A 16,165-nucleotide genomic window follows, 5' to 3' on the forward strand; every position below is an offset into this window, starting at 1 on the left:
CGTCAAAACATCCAGTACAAACTCTTACAACGCTAGCTGTCTGCTATACACATCCGTCCTCTGACGCAAGTGGCTTCAGGAAATGTCAAAGAGAGGAAGAGGGGGGAGAATTTCCTCTGTTTGTACAAATGAGGTCACATCAAGACCATTTGAATAATTTTCAAATTGTTTTTTTGAAGTGACTCGTGGGTAAAGAGCCTTTCCTCGTCATTCCAGCGAGGTGAAGCCTGAGGTCAAATCGTTCCGTGCTTGTGCGTAATCCATTCCGACAACATTTATAGACTGAATGATTTAACACAGAACACAGAATTGCTAAAGTGAATGATGCAACGGTGATATAATGCCGCATGCGCCAAAACCTGATCAGGTGTTGGTCTGGTTTTCATGCATGGTGAAGAAGACAACGTGGAAGTGGACGTACTGCCCTTGGCGTGCTGTCTGCGGTCAGATTTACGGTTTAACCTTTAAAGGTTTGCGCTGGCGTCGGAGGGTGGTGCTGAGATCACGTTTGAATAAGAATATAATGGCAGTGAAGATGATTTATGCAGTAGCTTACCGGCTTGAAGAGTGCGCCCCCTCTTGGGCTCACTGAACGGACCGTCTCCAGCTGCGTTGAAGGCAGACAGCTTCACCATGTAGTATGTGTAACTGGTCAGGTTCTTCAATCTCATGTTGGTTTCTGGTCGAAAGAGAATCTTAACCCTTTCCGTTTCATTCTGATTGTCCATCTCCCAGTAAAGAATCTATAACAAAAAATAAAGAGATGAGACGTAAATGACACGACACATTATGCAGTGGATCCAGAAAGTATTGTGGATTACATGACAAAATATTGTCATCTGTAAAGAAAAAGCTACACAGCCACTTTTACAATTACCCTTCACCAACTGGTGACCACATTAAATATGAATATGTTTCACTAAAGGTGCGACCACGCTCGACTTCATGTCCTATTCACTTTTTCATTTTCATTTATATGCATGTGAACGTGGGAGAGAAGAAATACAAGCTCATGTCAAAATGCTCCGTCTTTTGCTGCACACCGAAGTTCAATGAACTTTGACTTGCAAAAACACTTGTGGTCAACTGAGGATCTAAATTTTACATATTGATCTCTAAGCTCAATACAAATACAACCTTCAAAGCTGTGTGGTTTACGAAATTCCTGGAGTGTGGTAGAATATCGCTAACCATTACAGTGTTTTTAGTCATTTGCATACAAGCCTAGTGCCCTGAGCTTAAAGGAATATATATAGTAGCCCTGAAATATGAATGTCATGCCAAAATGGACTTACTTCTGCAGACCCCAAAAGAAGATATTTTTATATACCGAACAACATTGACCCCCATTGATTTCCATTGAACCACTGGAACATTTCTCAAAATTGCTTGATTTATGTTCCACAGAAGAAAGAATCACAAAGAGGTTTTGAATGACGTGGGGGTGAATAAATTATGACAAAATTGTCATTCTAGTGCGAATTGTTCCTTTAACATCTGACCTCCAAAAGTATTTAAATATGTTTCGTCTTTATTTTGAGATGATCCGCACTATTGTGAAATGTTTTGCTTAACTTTATGTGACTATATTCATGTTTAACAAAACACTAAAGGCTTTTCGAATTTAGATCGAATGTAGCAGTTCAATCCTGCAGTGTGCTTGAACTCGAGCATTCACTGAAACCAGCTGTAATCTTCGCATTAACATGAATCTGCCATATTACTGTAATGGCTCCTGGACATTTTTATATCAACGCCATGTATATTTCAGTAGAAATTCACTTAACCCTAACACCCTTATCATTAATTCACAAGCCGAACGGGCAGAACTTTAAAAAAAATACTGTCGTACACCATTATCCATTACGGTAAATCTATGGAGACGGAAGAATTGTAAAAGAATAAAGATGGAACTAGCTAATCTTCTGCACAAATAGAGAGCTTGAAATGACAGGAGAAGTACAGGGAGGAGAAGGAGACGGAGAGAGTGAGGAGATGAGACAGGTGGTACGGGGGTGTTACCTTATATCCCTGAATGATGCCATTTTGAGTCTCGACGGGGGGCGGCTCCCACTGGACCTCCAGCTGTGTGGATGACAAGATGTTGATCTGGATGTTCTGAGGGGCTACAGAGGGAGCTGACACAGAGCAGAGGAGATACCGTAAATACATCACACTCAATCCCTCCAGGTATCCACAACCTACAAAAAGACATCTACTGTGCCCTACAAATAAATACACACAGACGATCAGAGACTCCAGCCTGTTGTGTCTGCCTTAAATGTCATATGAAATACGCCCTATCTGTCATAAATCACAGCTACACCCCCAGACAACAATAATCCAGAATGAAAGAAGAGAATTTAATAAAACCAAATGGAAAAAAGCTGAGATAGTCGTGGGAGCGAGACAGCTCGTCTATTTCTGGGCTTGAAAGTTGAGTTTAGGTGTAGTGAAGCCGGCTGAATCATTTATGAGCGGGGCTGAATTACGGCTGTGGGCAGTGGAGTTTAAGAGAGGCTGGCTCAAGAAGCACAACTGAATGAGCTGTTAGAATAACTCTACTCGGTTGTCTACATAGGCAGCTGCCTCCAAAGGTGGCATGCTAACTCAAACGGAACCTTTCAAGTGAGGGATATGAAATGCTCTACATCTCTACTGAGGAAATAAAACAGCTCAAACCAGATTAAACTGGTTCATGGGTCTTCTACCCTGATCAGCGTCCAAAACCCTCTAAAACCAACCAGACCAGACTGAGCAGGCTGTAAATCACCTAAAACCCAAATCTGGTTTAAGCTGCTTTTTTTGAGAAGGCCTATGCAAAACCAGCGTGTCATTTTAATTTTACATTATATTATTCATTTTCCGAGTCTTGTCTCGTCCCGTCTCGTCTCCTCATTTATTTATTAAATTTTTACATTATACTTTATATTTCATTTTTAGATGTACTTCCATTTTATTTTTTACATTTTACATTAAATTTTTCCCTCTCCTCTCCTCTCCGTGTCTACACCGGCATGACAGACGTCTAATGGGATTGTCGCACAGCATCCAGTGTGTACAAAGTAAAAAAATGGTTCCAAATGCGTTATATTGTCTTTTGTCGCATCATACCGCGCCCGGTGTTTACACGGTGTTAGAGCGCAAGTTAATCTTGCTATGCTTACAAAAAGCATAAACATATCAGACACACTGTCAAACTGTCCAACAATTTAGCCAACCAGTCTATTATTGATACTCATCACTATTAAAGGAAAACATGTGAATGTATTAAAGGTTTCTCTAACTTTTTCTACCATCTGGATGACTGTTTTTACTAAGCTTGTTATCATTCTGGGATTACTTTCTCAGTGTTGCATTCAAGCAATATTGCCTGTCTTCAAAGATACGTCATTCTGGCCTATTTGTGAGTTCGCTGCCTACCATTTGGAACAGCATGAACTGATGCCTCCAAATGCCATCTAAGTAGGCAACCCACCATGTTTTTGAAACAAAGTTACAGTTTGCAGATATTGCACTTTAACTGTAGCGTGTCCGCAGGGTGGCGGAAGGCTATAAGGGCACCGCCGCTCCCTGTCCCACCCGCGGCTCTGATCCCTCTCTGAGCATCTTCAGATGTTGCCGACCTGACATCAATCAGCGGGAAATTCGTTTGTTTGTTTGGCAGTCCCCTCTCCTGCTGCTGGGAGTAATCTCCACGCCTGGCCCCTTCTAATGATGCTGTTAATAACCTGATGTTGATAACCCTGCCTGCTTCACCAGCTGCTTGAGTTCCCTATGACAGATTCATATTTACTGCTTCATTAAACCCCTTATGAGAGGAGGCCAAAAATCCTGCAAAGGGGTGAAAGAATTAAAACAATCCCCACACCCTGTCCTGCCAACACTCCCACCGTGACTGCTTATATTAATACTGTGCGGCCGGTGGAACAATCCTACAGATTTCCATAAATAATCATGGCAGTGAAATGCAAAACTTTGGCGCCAGCGAAGAGCTTAAAGAACATCTTGTCTGTGCGGTGTCAGCCGGTTACCGCCACTGGAGTGGAATTAAACAGCCAAAACGACAGTTCGCATTTGTAGCAATTTGTCTGCGTTCGATACTTTTGAGCATATAGTTGAAATGCGGAAGTAATGCATCTATTTGCTTGCAGTGGGAGATTGTTTTTCCACTAAAGGCTCATTCATTGATCATTTGAGATGCCCGGCGTAAATATAGATTTCAGGCGGTGTTGGTGATGAACGTTCATGCTTTGGTAGTGTACCTGATATAACAGTGCGACAATTATCTGTTTCCTGTGGAATAGTTGGAATGTCATATCCCGGCTTTCTCTTTTGGCAGCTCATTAGATGGAACGCTGTGCTCTTCAGCCAGACAGCTGGATATTACTCAGTAAATAATACAAGAAAAATGTACTATGACTGTTTTTAGCAACATGATAACTTGAGATCAACTTGAAGAGCGCTACAGATTCAGCGGGGCAAGCTGCTGTGTCAGATGTCTGATTATAGACTGGACGAGAATGGAAAGCAACATTCAGTCTTATTCAATCTTTCATATCTGCTGGCACTTCAGATCCATGTGCTGAGCTTACTGTATTTATACACTTGACTCCTCTTTAAAAGAACAAATCCCAGACCCTTTCAAGTGAAAAACAACATGGTGTGTGTGTGTCTCTGGCCCTAAATTTGAGGTCATGTTTCAAGATTTTCACTTTGGTTGTGGCTGGGTCTCAGTTCACTTTCTTTTGTCATTTAGTTATTTAAAACAGGGACCACCCGCAATATTACGTATTTTGACATGATTTTTTATATATAGAATATAAAAATACCACGGCTGTCAAATCTGTATTTTTCTTAAATATATACAGGTACATGTCTGTGGTGTTTATAAATACAAAATTAATATGCACAGTACACAGACATATATTATGTAACCACAAATGTTTATTCTGGATGCGATTAATCGCAATCAATCGTTTGACAGCCCTTAACATATACACTGTGTGTGCATTTATATTCAATTCAATTTTATTTACTGTATATAGCGCTTTTCACAATGTGCATTGTTCCAAGCTTTACAGGAGAAAATAAGAAAAACACAAAAAAGGTCAAACACATGGTGTTTATAGAACAAGCAAGATTATTCTAGTAAATAATATCTAATAAATGCAGTCTCCGGGTGGCTTATTTAGCATATTTTGCATTAAGTGAATGCTTGGCTGAAAAGAAGGGTTGATAAAATTGGGGTTATGTGATGGTATTTTCTGGACCTGGTTAGAACTCTGGCAGCTGCTTTCTGAACTAACTGTAGTTTGTTTATTGATGATGCAGGACAACCACTAAGTAGCACATTACAATAGTCAAGTCTTGAGGTCACAAATGCATGAATACGATTCTCTGTGTCAGAAACACAACAAGAAGGCTATTTTGTGACATTTGAGATGTGATTTTACCAAACATACATATATTATGTAAACACAAACATATATTTAGCAAAATACAAGATTGTACTATTTCACGTCTCAGGATATGCATTTCTTAAAGCACACCATTCCTAAAGTCTCTTCCCTTATTTGAAATGTTAAGGCAGGCCAGGTAAAGATGACTAGCCCTGCTTAAAAGGATAAAAAAGGGTCTAATTACGTTAGTTACAATTTGGACGTAAATGGACCTTGGAATAGATGGACCTTTATGTGCACAGAAACAGAAAAGGCGTCCTACTTTGGTCCAATACCCTGAAATTTTACTAGTTGCTCATTGAAGCCCTTCACGGTTATGTAGCGTTTAGCGGGTCTCTGTTTCGGTCACATAAGCCGTCTCTGCCCTCTGTCCCTGCGTTCCCTCTTCATGCCACTCCACTAAGGGAACACGATTCATATCTGTCAGCTCATGTCGAGCCTTACTCCCTGAAGGATACTAGAAAAAGAATGCGGCTGTGTAGCCTAAAGGATCTCAAAAGGAACATCCATCGACAGTGGTCAACATCCGTGAGGATGGAGGAGGAAGGACTTTCATCAAGACAGTCCTCTGGTGGGAAAGCATGCTGCTCTGGATTTGACAGAACTCGGCTCAATATTTGAAAACCCATCCAGCTAAACAACAACTGAGATGTGTAATTTTAGAAAAACAAGATGCACTATATGCCTTTTAACATAATAGTACTATAAATTAAAACTTATGGTTCAATTTTGACATGATCTGCATGATATCAGTTTAATTTACAACAAAGACAAACTTGCTTACCTGCTTCTCCGACAAACACCTCTACCGGAGAACTCGGAGGACTTTCACCAATAATATTGTAGGCAGTGATCAGGATTTCATAGCGCCTGTATTTCTGCAGCTCTAATGAATTAAAAAAAAAGGTCTGTAAGGGCACTTGAAAGATGTATGTTGGCTTTGAGATAGCAGAACACAAGAAAGAGAATTCATTTGGGTGGAATCCGAAACATCTCTCAGATCACCACCTGCTGCTCTGTACACTTTGGGTGTGATGGTGGACATGTATGGCAACACCGTTTCCGAGCGCTTTGAAAAGTATTAATGACATGATCTTTCGGTGAACATGGGAGCAAATGTCTTTGGTCTCATATAATGTACAAAAAAGGGTCCTGGTCAGAGGAGTTGGATAAGAGAAATATTGTTGTTCAGACATGGGGGTATTTGGGATTGCATACTCATCCATATAGGGTTTTAATATTTTGGAATTCAAATGTAAATGAGAGACAGCTAAATAATACTCACGTGTTAGCTCGAATATGGTTAATGAAGGATTGCTGACGGTCTTCACAGTGCTTTTGGCTGTGAAGGGAAAAGGAGAAAATGGAACCATTACTAGAGAAGCAGAAGAGATGGAAATGCACAAATCAAAGGGCTATTTCATCAAGGCAGTAAATCTTTGTTTTTCAAAGTTGTTCATCGCACACTTCTCAGTGAGATTGATGAAATTCCACAATACTCATCTAGCCTTTGGCTCGCACTCGAATCAAACCCCGCAAGAAACCAAAGCGAATCAGAGATTAATGATTTAAAAGTCAATACTTTGACCTATGTCCGTAGGTGCATTAGGGACATAATAACAGTTTTTAAACATATGCTACTACTGCGTCAATTGGGGAAACCTATTTCAATTACTGTCTGACAACACACTATGTATAACAGTTGATTATGATTGGTTGTGCTGTTCTTAGCAGTTGTAAAATTCTCCAAAACACAGCTGACCACATGCATGAGAATCAATGTGCCACTCTGTGTTGCTGCATCTTGGTTGCTTGCTTGGCAACCGCTTTTCTTTTTCTGAGGATTGTTTTGCGCATATATATATATATATATATATATATAAAACTAGATGCCTCATTAAATGTCGTAGTAATCAAATTAAGAGTTCAGATGCAGAATCCTATTAAAAGCCACATCCGTCACTTCGTATAGGCTACATTAAATAATTTTAAACCTGCTAAATACAACACTCTGCCCAGTCTGAAATGTCTGGTATTGCTTAAAGTAAATGTAGGAGCCTGATAAAGTCCTCTGAACTCTATATAACCTTATTACGTTTTGATTCCCATAATTGTTTTATTCAAGATTTAAAGTGGTCAAGCATTAGATCATTGTCAAGCATAATCTTTTCTCACTTGTGTTGCTCGGAGGAAAAAAATGTTTTGCAGAGCGTAAAATAAGTTTTGAAGAGTAAAAATCTGACAGAGAGAGAGAGAGAGAGAGATAGAAAGTCATCGAACTTAGGCTAAGGAAGGATCTAGGACCTAGGATCGTTTCTCCCCCCAATTTTTTCCCCGGTGGTTCAGAACCACAGAAACCCCTGCTAATATGGCATCTAGTTATTTACATCTATGGTTTGGCAGAGCAATAACATTTCATAACATTTGCAGTCTTTTATTTTATAAAACCTTGCATTTGGAATGCATTTTTCATAAAAGCAATAAGCCTTGATTAACAGCGATTTTATAAAAGCTAAGCTTCACGTTGTGTCTATAATACAACGTAATAAAATCATTTGGCATTGGCAAATTGGCATTTATGGATTTATTTGATCAAGTAAAATATTTTTTTAGACAAAATGTATCAACAATATAAAAAATGAACGGAATGAAATGCATGTGAACGCAATCCTTGTTAAACCTGAGCTCTTGAAATAAGTGTAAAGGATGATTTATGACATGTAGTGTGTTTTTAAGGAATGGGCACATTTTGACAGTCACAAAACGTATTGTTGTCATGATGCATATTTTGCCTTCCATTTTCGGTGAAGAAATAACAAAACCTTTAGCCAACAACCTATTTTCAGGACATCAGCCCTAGAAAGTGACAAAGCGCTTGTTAGCTTCTGGAGTACCTGCTAACTTTTCAATGTAAGCTGTTAAGCCTGAACAAATAGAACATAGCTTGGGTAATTTCCACTCGACATTTATCATGATTCCAATAGGGACGCACATACAAATCTTCACTTAGAAGACCTCAGATTTCAACATCTAAGATGAGGCTTGAGGGGAGAGAGAGATATTGCACTCCTGCCCTGGCCGGTTATGAACATAGAAAAAGAAATTAAATATGCCTGTGTGCTCGACTGCTCTGGGCTTGTGCATTTAAATGCTGTCAACACTGCTGAGTCCAATTTGTCAAAGTAGATTTAGCAGCGAAAAAAAAGCCCGGCGGTGCGCTTGCTGCCGAACGCTTGAGCTCAAACTCATGATGCCACACCTCACAAAGACAGAGCACGTGATGAGTTCACCTCCGCTCAGTCATCCGTCCAGACATATTCTCGGGAAGGATGAGCAGAGGCGGCGTTAGCGTTCAAACCTAACCGAACTGCACGATGGATTTCGTAATTCATTTCAGTGTTTCAAACCGGAGAAGCGGCGAAATAACAGTATCCGTCTCTCCTGCGGCACCTGTCGAATATTCAGGGTTTACAAACTTAAGGAGTTCCTTGAGAAAGATATTTGTCCAATCGCGGGATGGGTTGAGAATGCGTTCAAAGCAGCGCTCGAGCTATAAATCATGCTCTTGGGTTAAAGAGCTACCTGTCAGTTCGGTGCGAAGCAAGGAGCTGTTGACGGCCCTCTTTGACTCCTGTGGAGCGGTGTCGTACTGGAGTTCGCGGTAGTAGATCCGATAGCCCACCAGAACTCCATTCACACTCTCTTCTTTGGGCGGCTGCAAAGACACAGATTATATAAAAGGTCAGAGCACTGGCTGGTTTCACAGTCCTTATTATAAAAACTCTGATGAAAGACGGCCCCAGCCATAACTGACAGCCGGCAGTGGCTGATCTACCGTTGCATGTCCGTGTGAGACGCTAGCTGTGAAACAGATAAGATAAATAAAAGATGAGGATTTAATTTCAGAGCCATTCAGTCGGCGGGTAATTAACAAAGCCGGGAGTAATCAACTCTTCCTACGGTTGCGCTGATACAGAACAGTGCCTAGAAGATCCGGGACTCATAGGTCAGTGAATAGAGGTTTCAGCTACTAATTAATATCCCGTCAGATTGCGGGATCGCTGTCGTGCACGGGTATTCATTATCCCAGAGCCCTCTGCGAGCTCTGTAAATGTGCGGGTATAAATACCGCGTGTCATTCACTTATAAACACCTGCATCAGGAATACTAAGCGACGCATGGCAGGCTGCTCAGAGGAAAACAAGGCTGCCTACCGACAAAAATCTAATCATTAAACAGAACAGGGCTGTAATTTAATTGCTGATCGCATGCAACATGCAGGCATTCTTGTCAGGCTGGAGCCGCTTTGTTATCTGCCCATCAGACAGATGTAATGGGGGTCACAAGTTCAGTTTGGTCGAAGAAAAGCTGCATTACCGTACCTGCCACTGCACCAGCACGGATGTCGTCGTGGAGGGTTTCACAGCTTGAATCACCGGTGCCTCGTCAGGAACTGCAGTCACACAGAAAACAACATTTAACACATGAATACGTTCACGTAAAATGGGATGGAAATACTCTTTACACTGCGAAAACCGTTTCTTAGAGGTGCAGTGTGTTGTTTGGGTCAACCAGGATTATCAAACTGACATCAACATCTTTTATGGGTGGGACAAACATGCACAGTATCGTCGCCCCAAAGTCAAGCTGATGTCGGTTGGTGTTTTCTGATAATTCGTACAAATTGGACATCTCAATAAAACTAAAGAGTAAACATTGAGTGGAATGTTTCTCTTGACCTTAACAACTTGATCTAAAGGTGTCTGCTTACATTGAAATTGTGCAAACATTAGTTTTCAGTACAAAACTTACTTTTATTTCATAAAAGTGTGTCAGAAATGGATGACTCGGACTGAATAATGAAAAAGCAGTTAATAAGAGCCCATCATTACTGAGCCCCGTAGGACATGGTGGTGGAAAATTTATGAGAAGCGAGAAAATAATGTTTCAAATCTTTCACGTTGCCTCGCAAACCTTTTGCATTCACCCGAGAAACACTGTGATCTCTCGCAAACATGAGAACGGAAATCATTCTTGGGGAACGGCAATATTTGTGAGATATTCTCAAGGAAACCAAAAAGTTTTGTTAGGGAACACAAAATATTTTCGGGGAACACAAAGTTTTGTTAGGGAACACAAAATATTCTCGGGGAACACAAAGTTTTGTCAGGGAACACAAAATATTCTCGGGGAACACAAAGTTTTGTTAGGGAACACAAAATATTCTCGGGGAACACAAAGTTTTGTCAGGGAACACAAAATATTCTCGGGGAACACAAAGTTTTTTTAGGGAACACAAAATATTCTCAGAGAACACAAAGTTTTGTTAGGGAACACAAAATATTCTCGGGGAACACAAAGTTTTGTCAGGGAACACAAAATATTCTCGGGGAACACAAAGTTTTTTTAGGGAACACAAAATATTCTCAGAGAACACAAAGTTTTGTTAGGGAACACAAAATATTCTCAGAGAACACAAAGTTTTGTTAGGGAACACAAAATATTTTCGGGGAACACAAAGTTTTGTTAGGGAACACAAAATATTTTCGGGGAACACTAAGTTTTGTTAGGGAACACAAAATATTTTCGGGGAACACAAAGTTTTGTCAGGGAACACAAAATATTTTCGGGGAACACAAAGTTTTGTTAGGGAACACAAAATATTTTCGGGGAACACAAAGTTTTGTTAGGGAACACAAAATATTTTCGGGGAACACAAAGTTTTGTTAGGGAACACAAAATATTTTCGGGGAACACAAAGTTTTGTTAGGGAACACAAAATATTTTCAGGGAACACAAAGTTTTGTCAGGGAACACAAAATATTTTCGGGGAACACAAAGTTTTGTTAGGGAACACAAAATATTTTCAGGGAACACAAAGTTTTGTCAGGGAACACAAAATATTTTCGGGGAACACAAAGTTTTGTTAGGTAACACAAAATATTTTTTCGGGGAACACAAAGTTTTGTTAGGGAACACAAAATATTTTCGGGGAACACAAAGTTTTGTTAGGGAACACAAAATATTTTTTCGGGGAACACAAAGTTTTGTTAGGGAACACAAAATATTTTCGGGGAACACAAAGTTTTGTTAGGGAACACAAAATATTTTCGGGGAACACAAAGTTTTGTTAGGGAACACAAAATATTTTCGGGGAACACTAAGTTTTGTTTAACAAAAACTGGGTTAACAAAATACATAAGTGCATCAAACTAGTCCATTAAAGCCTAGCACAGTATACAAAGCTAAGAATAGTGAGGTTAGTAAGGTTTTTAATTTTTTAATTTTAATTTTTTATTATAAAGAAGGAAAGGGAAGAGAATTAGGAAAAATCAATCAGCGACTTGTTGCCGGAAGAGATGCGTTTTTAGGCGTTTTTTAAAAGATGGCAACCGAGTCTGCTGATCTTGTAGCAGCAGGTAGATTATTCCACCATTGTGGAACAGATCCAGAGAAGGTACGGGAGAGTGACTTTTTTCCTTTTTGGGATGGTACCACTAGTCGTTGTTCCTTTGCAGACCGCAGTGATCTGGCAGGAACATAGATCTGCATTAGCGAGTGGAGATAAGATGGTGCAGACCAGGTGTTGGTCTTGTAGGCCATGAGCATAGCTTTGAACTTTATGCGGGCGGCAACAGGGATCCAGTGTAACCTGATGAAGAGCGGAGTTACATGCGCTCTCTTCGGTTCATTGAAGACCACTCTTGCCGCCGCATTCTGGATCATCTGGAGAGGTTTGATTGTGCAAGCAGGAAATATTTTCGGGGAACACAAAGTTTTGTCAGAGAACACAAAATATTCTCTGGGAACACAAAGTTTTGTGAGGGAACATGAAATATTCTCGGGGAACAAACGTTTTTGCGAGGGAACACAAAATATTCTTGCAGCGACACAAAAGTTTTGTGAGGGAACATAAACTATTCTTGGGGGGAAAAATGATTTGTAAGGGAAGACAAAAGTTTTCAATTAAAACAATAAATTAAAGTGACGATAAGAGCATAGCTCTTCTATGGCCTTCAAATCAATAGTGCATCAACCAAAGCCAATGGGTGCAACAGGCTCATCTTTACTCACCATCTTGTAAAGTTGTAATTGCATCCGTCTCTTGGCTGTACTTGCTGTCTCCAACATCATTAGTTGCCATCATTCTCAGCTTGTATGAAGTGAAGGGTTTCAGCCTAAGGGATTGCACAGATCGTGAGCTCTCTCATATCGGACAAAGACCTTTCCCATCACAAATGATGTGGCTCAGCAGTGCATGTATGAGCTAGTATCTATAAATGTCAGGGACACAATCCATTGAAGTCCAAGGGCACAAGCTGGCAATTATGAATTTTATCTTAAAGCACTCGAGGCAGAGAGGTGAGGACGGAAATAAGATACAAAACTCTTCACGTCGGGGAGATCGCATAAAGACATTAGAGCAGCATATGGCACTTCATAAAACGAGAAACGTGATATTGAAAAGAACAACTGGGATGCCGGTAGAATATTACTGCTTTTGCTTATATTTATATTTATTCATTTTGGCAGATGCTGTTATCCAAGGTTACAGTGCATTTGGGATATACATTTGTTGAAATCAAACCCGTGTCCTTGCAGTTGCAAGCATCACAGAGTCTTGAAAACTAAAAAATGTGGCATTGACAGTACAGGGAATAAAAGGCAAAATATCTGCTTTTAATTTCTAATTTCCCATTACCCAAAACAGAACTAACCAAATGAGTCATTTAAGTCTTATAACCGATTTCTGTCAATTGAAATTACTTCCAAAGAAGAGGCTTTTACTATTTGCTATTGCCTGGTTAAAGTGAATATTTTTCCCAGGGCGCCCCTCTCCTAAAAGCCTCCAGCTGGTAAGGACACAAATCGGTCCTTGAATAATCCATGCAGCAACAATCTGGCCGTTTAAAAAAGCACTCAAAAGCTGACGGCTGAGAGAGTTTTCAACTGAGAACAGAGACTCATCATAATCAAGATGAGATAGCCCTCCCAATGCATATAAAATACCATTCCGCCACCCATATAATCACGGTTGTGGCTCCGACATAACTCATATGCAAAAAGGCGGTGCTCCGGTAGCCCGGTGGAACCGATTGTTTCTCGCTCGCTCAAATTGGATTGAGTATCATAAATTGCGGCGGAGGAGAAAAGACTCCTACGCATATAATAACACTCCCTCCCATACAGCCCTTTCCGCGCAGCCCCCATGGGCCCGGCAGGGGAGGCCGACACCCGGCGAGTGAAAACAATTCAGTGAGTTGTTCTTTCGGGGCCAGTCCAAGCATAAGAAAACCAGTGATGCTGTTTGTAAACGCATGCTCACCTGTCCACCTCCAACGACGTATAATTGTGGTTTATAGCGGAAGAATGAGTGGTCCAGTCTCCGTCGGGCAACTCCTGCGTCTGCAGTGTGAAGTAACGCACGGGAGAAGAGCCGTCTCCTCCGGGAACCCAACTGAGGCCTAGTTTGCGGCACTGCACCTGTTCCTGGGGTACTCGCAGGCGCTGTGGAGGTTGAGGTCGCTCTGATGGAGAGAGAGAGAGAGAGAGGTGTGATGGGTGAGTGCAAGGGTCGAGCAAGTCTGCTGACTGTTCTTAATCACAGCGCACGGTTGATCTACTCGTGTGCATCGGTCAGCAGGTCTCGCCCTGGGGCCTTTCCACACCTGCCCACCTGCGCGAGACACAACTGTATAACCCGATCGATTTTAAAAGGAGAAGTCGATACAGACAGGCATAATTGTTTATTTAAAGGTGGGAGGCATCGATCGTCATTAAAGATGCAGAACATGCACAACGAGAGGTATTTAACGCCGTTACTGCAGCGGTCTTGTCCGATCGGTTTTGAAAAGGGTCGATCGATGGGTTTTTCGAGAGGTCAGAGATTGATATGTAATCACATTTCATCTTTAACCTGAACCTCTGTATCATTTATTCAGGCATTGCAGGAGTAGCAGGTGAGATGAAGAATATCAAACAGTATTGTCTACAATCACAAACTCCTCTTGAATAGCTGAATGGATCATGTGTGAATGTGTTTGCAACAATTATGCAATTTTTCAGAGAATATCAAATGAGGAAAAATGGCAGAGCTGATTTTTTAAAAGGTTGAGATTGAAGTATATTATAGTAATGTGGGGGGCTATCTGACAATCTTAAATCTCGATCGATCTTGAAGGCGTCCTCAATCCCCTTTTCATTGGAATCGCAAGGATCATGATCTTGTCTGTCGTCTAAAACAACGGTGTGTTTGACATCATTCAGGGCTGCACGGACCCATTGGATGACAATTGAAGCAACGCGAGAGCTCTGTATGCTTTCGAATCACTTCTGAATCCGTTCTGCGAGGTCTCACGAGTTTGCAAGTGCATTAGACAGAGCGGCTTGTTTGTGTGATTTTCCTTGTGCTTGTGTGTGATATTAAGCGATGGCGCACAGCTAAATTACTTAGTTTTAGTCTATTTTGCGATTAAAATTAATTTCCTGGCTGCATTGAGTTCATATAGCCTATATCTAGAGCCCTATGATTTCTGTGATGCGGAATCCTGCTATATAAATCTGTCAACTGCTGGTTCTGTGCGTATGAGTGAATGTGTTGCACAGTTTAACGTGCTACACACGTGATGCTCATAATGAAACACAGGTTAACCTAAACGCTCAAATGATAAAACACGTAGTGATCTATTGTGTTATATAGCAAACTGTGGTATTCTTGTTGTAAATTTATCAACTGTAGTATACTTTAATATTTACGTTAGTAAGGTTCAAAAGCACTATATTAACTAGGAATTTAACTGCAGTTTACTATAGGCCTAGTAAATACTGTAGAATTATACAGTAATTTTATGTGTACAAATATATTACTAAAACGTAAAAAATGGATGACAATAAAAAAAACAATAAAAAAGTAGGTAAATACAATTTCTATTTGGCCCTAATTGATCCATTTGTATATAACATTAATGGCCTTTGTTGTTAACCAGTATTTTTATGTCAGGATCTGCATTTGTGTTTTTTAAAGATGTAGATGTAAACACACAATACTTATGGTTCTGATTTTGATTTAAAAAAATATGCACTGTTATTTTCATGTATTTTCATGTTTTAGGAAAACTGTTCCTTTAAGGTCGCTTGCACCGATTGGTCGATTGGAATGAGTTGTGTGTGAGGCTATATGGGTGTGTGTGTATTTGTGGAGTCACCTCTAATCTCAGTAGTTATGACCACAGCCTGTGCGGGCGTTCCCCAGCCCTGCTTGGTCTTGGCGGAGATGCGAAATATGTAGGCCGACTCCGGGGTTAGGTTGGACGCTGTGAACTGACGTGTCGCTGGACCCACTTCTACTGTGATAAACTGGTTGGGATCCCCTGAATCCAGACGGTAAGCAACCTGGTATCCTACAACAAAGTAATTAGATCAATTGAGGGGAGCTCTGATCCGCTTTCCTTATTTCAACGCTGCCAACAGCTTAAGCCGCGTATACCCACATCAAACGTCTGAAAAACATTTCCACGGACTTGGGAGAGTTGTTGTCAGTCAGTTCTGCTTTTGTGAACTCAAAGTACAAAAAGGACGGGAAGAAAATATCTCCTCGCACAGACGATTTGTAAAAGGGGAATCATTTAAAAAAAAAAAAACAAGAGTTTAAATGACGAATGACTTTCAAACATGGTTCATTGCACTGGAAAATGTGGTACCGC

At 40.6% G+C, this 16,165-nt stretch overlaps 1 protein-coding gene across 2 annotated transcripts in view; it reads right to left on the minus strand.

The window, feature by feature from the left end:
• sdk1a (sidekick cell adhesion molecule 1a) overlaps nt 1-16,165 on the minus strand; it is a 226,678-nt gene that overhangs the window by 9,877 nt on the left and 200,636 nt on the right. For both annotated transcript variants that reach the window (XM_079456077.1, XM_079456076.1), the window contains exons 29-37: nt 15,668-15,862; nt 13,789-13,990; nt 12,537-12,640; nt 9,845-9,915; nt 9,045-9,177; nt 6,748-6,804; nt 6,247-6,348; nt 2,023-2,138; nt 557-743 (exon numbers count right to left, since the gene is read on the minus strand). In XM_079456077.1, the coding sequence (XP_079312203.1) occupies nt 557-743; nt 2,023-2,138; nt 6,247-6,348; nt 6,748-6,804; nt 9,045-9,177; nt 9,845-9,915; nt 12,537-12,640; nt 13,789-13,990; nt 15,668-15,862 (1,167 nt within the window). The remainder of the gene's footprint in view (nt 1-556; nt 744-2,022; nt 2,139-6,246; nt 6,349-6,747; nt 6,805-9,044; nt 9,178-9,844; nt 9,916-12,536; nt 12,641-13,788; nt 13,991-15,667; nt 15,863-16,165) is intronic.

The sequence above is a fragment of the Barbatula barbatula genome (assembly GCF_947034865.1).
Source record: "Barbatula barbatula genome assembly, chromosome: 5".
In the NCBI taxonomy this organism is placed as follows: domain Eukaryota; kingdom Metazoa; phylum Chordata; class Actinopteri; order Cypriniformes; family Nemacheilidae; genus Barbatula; species Barbatula barbatula.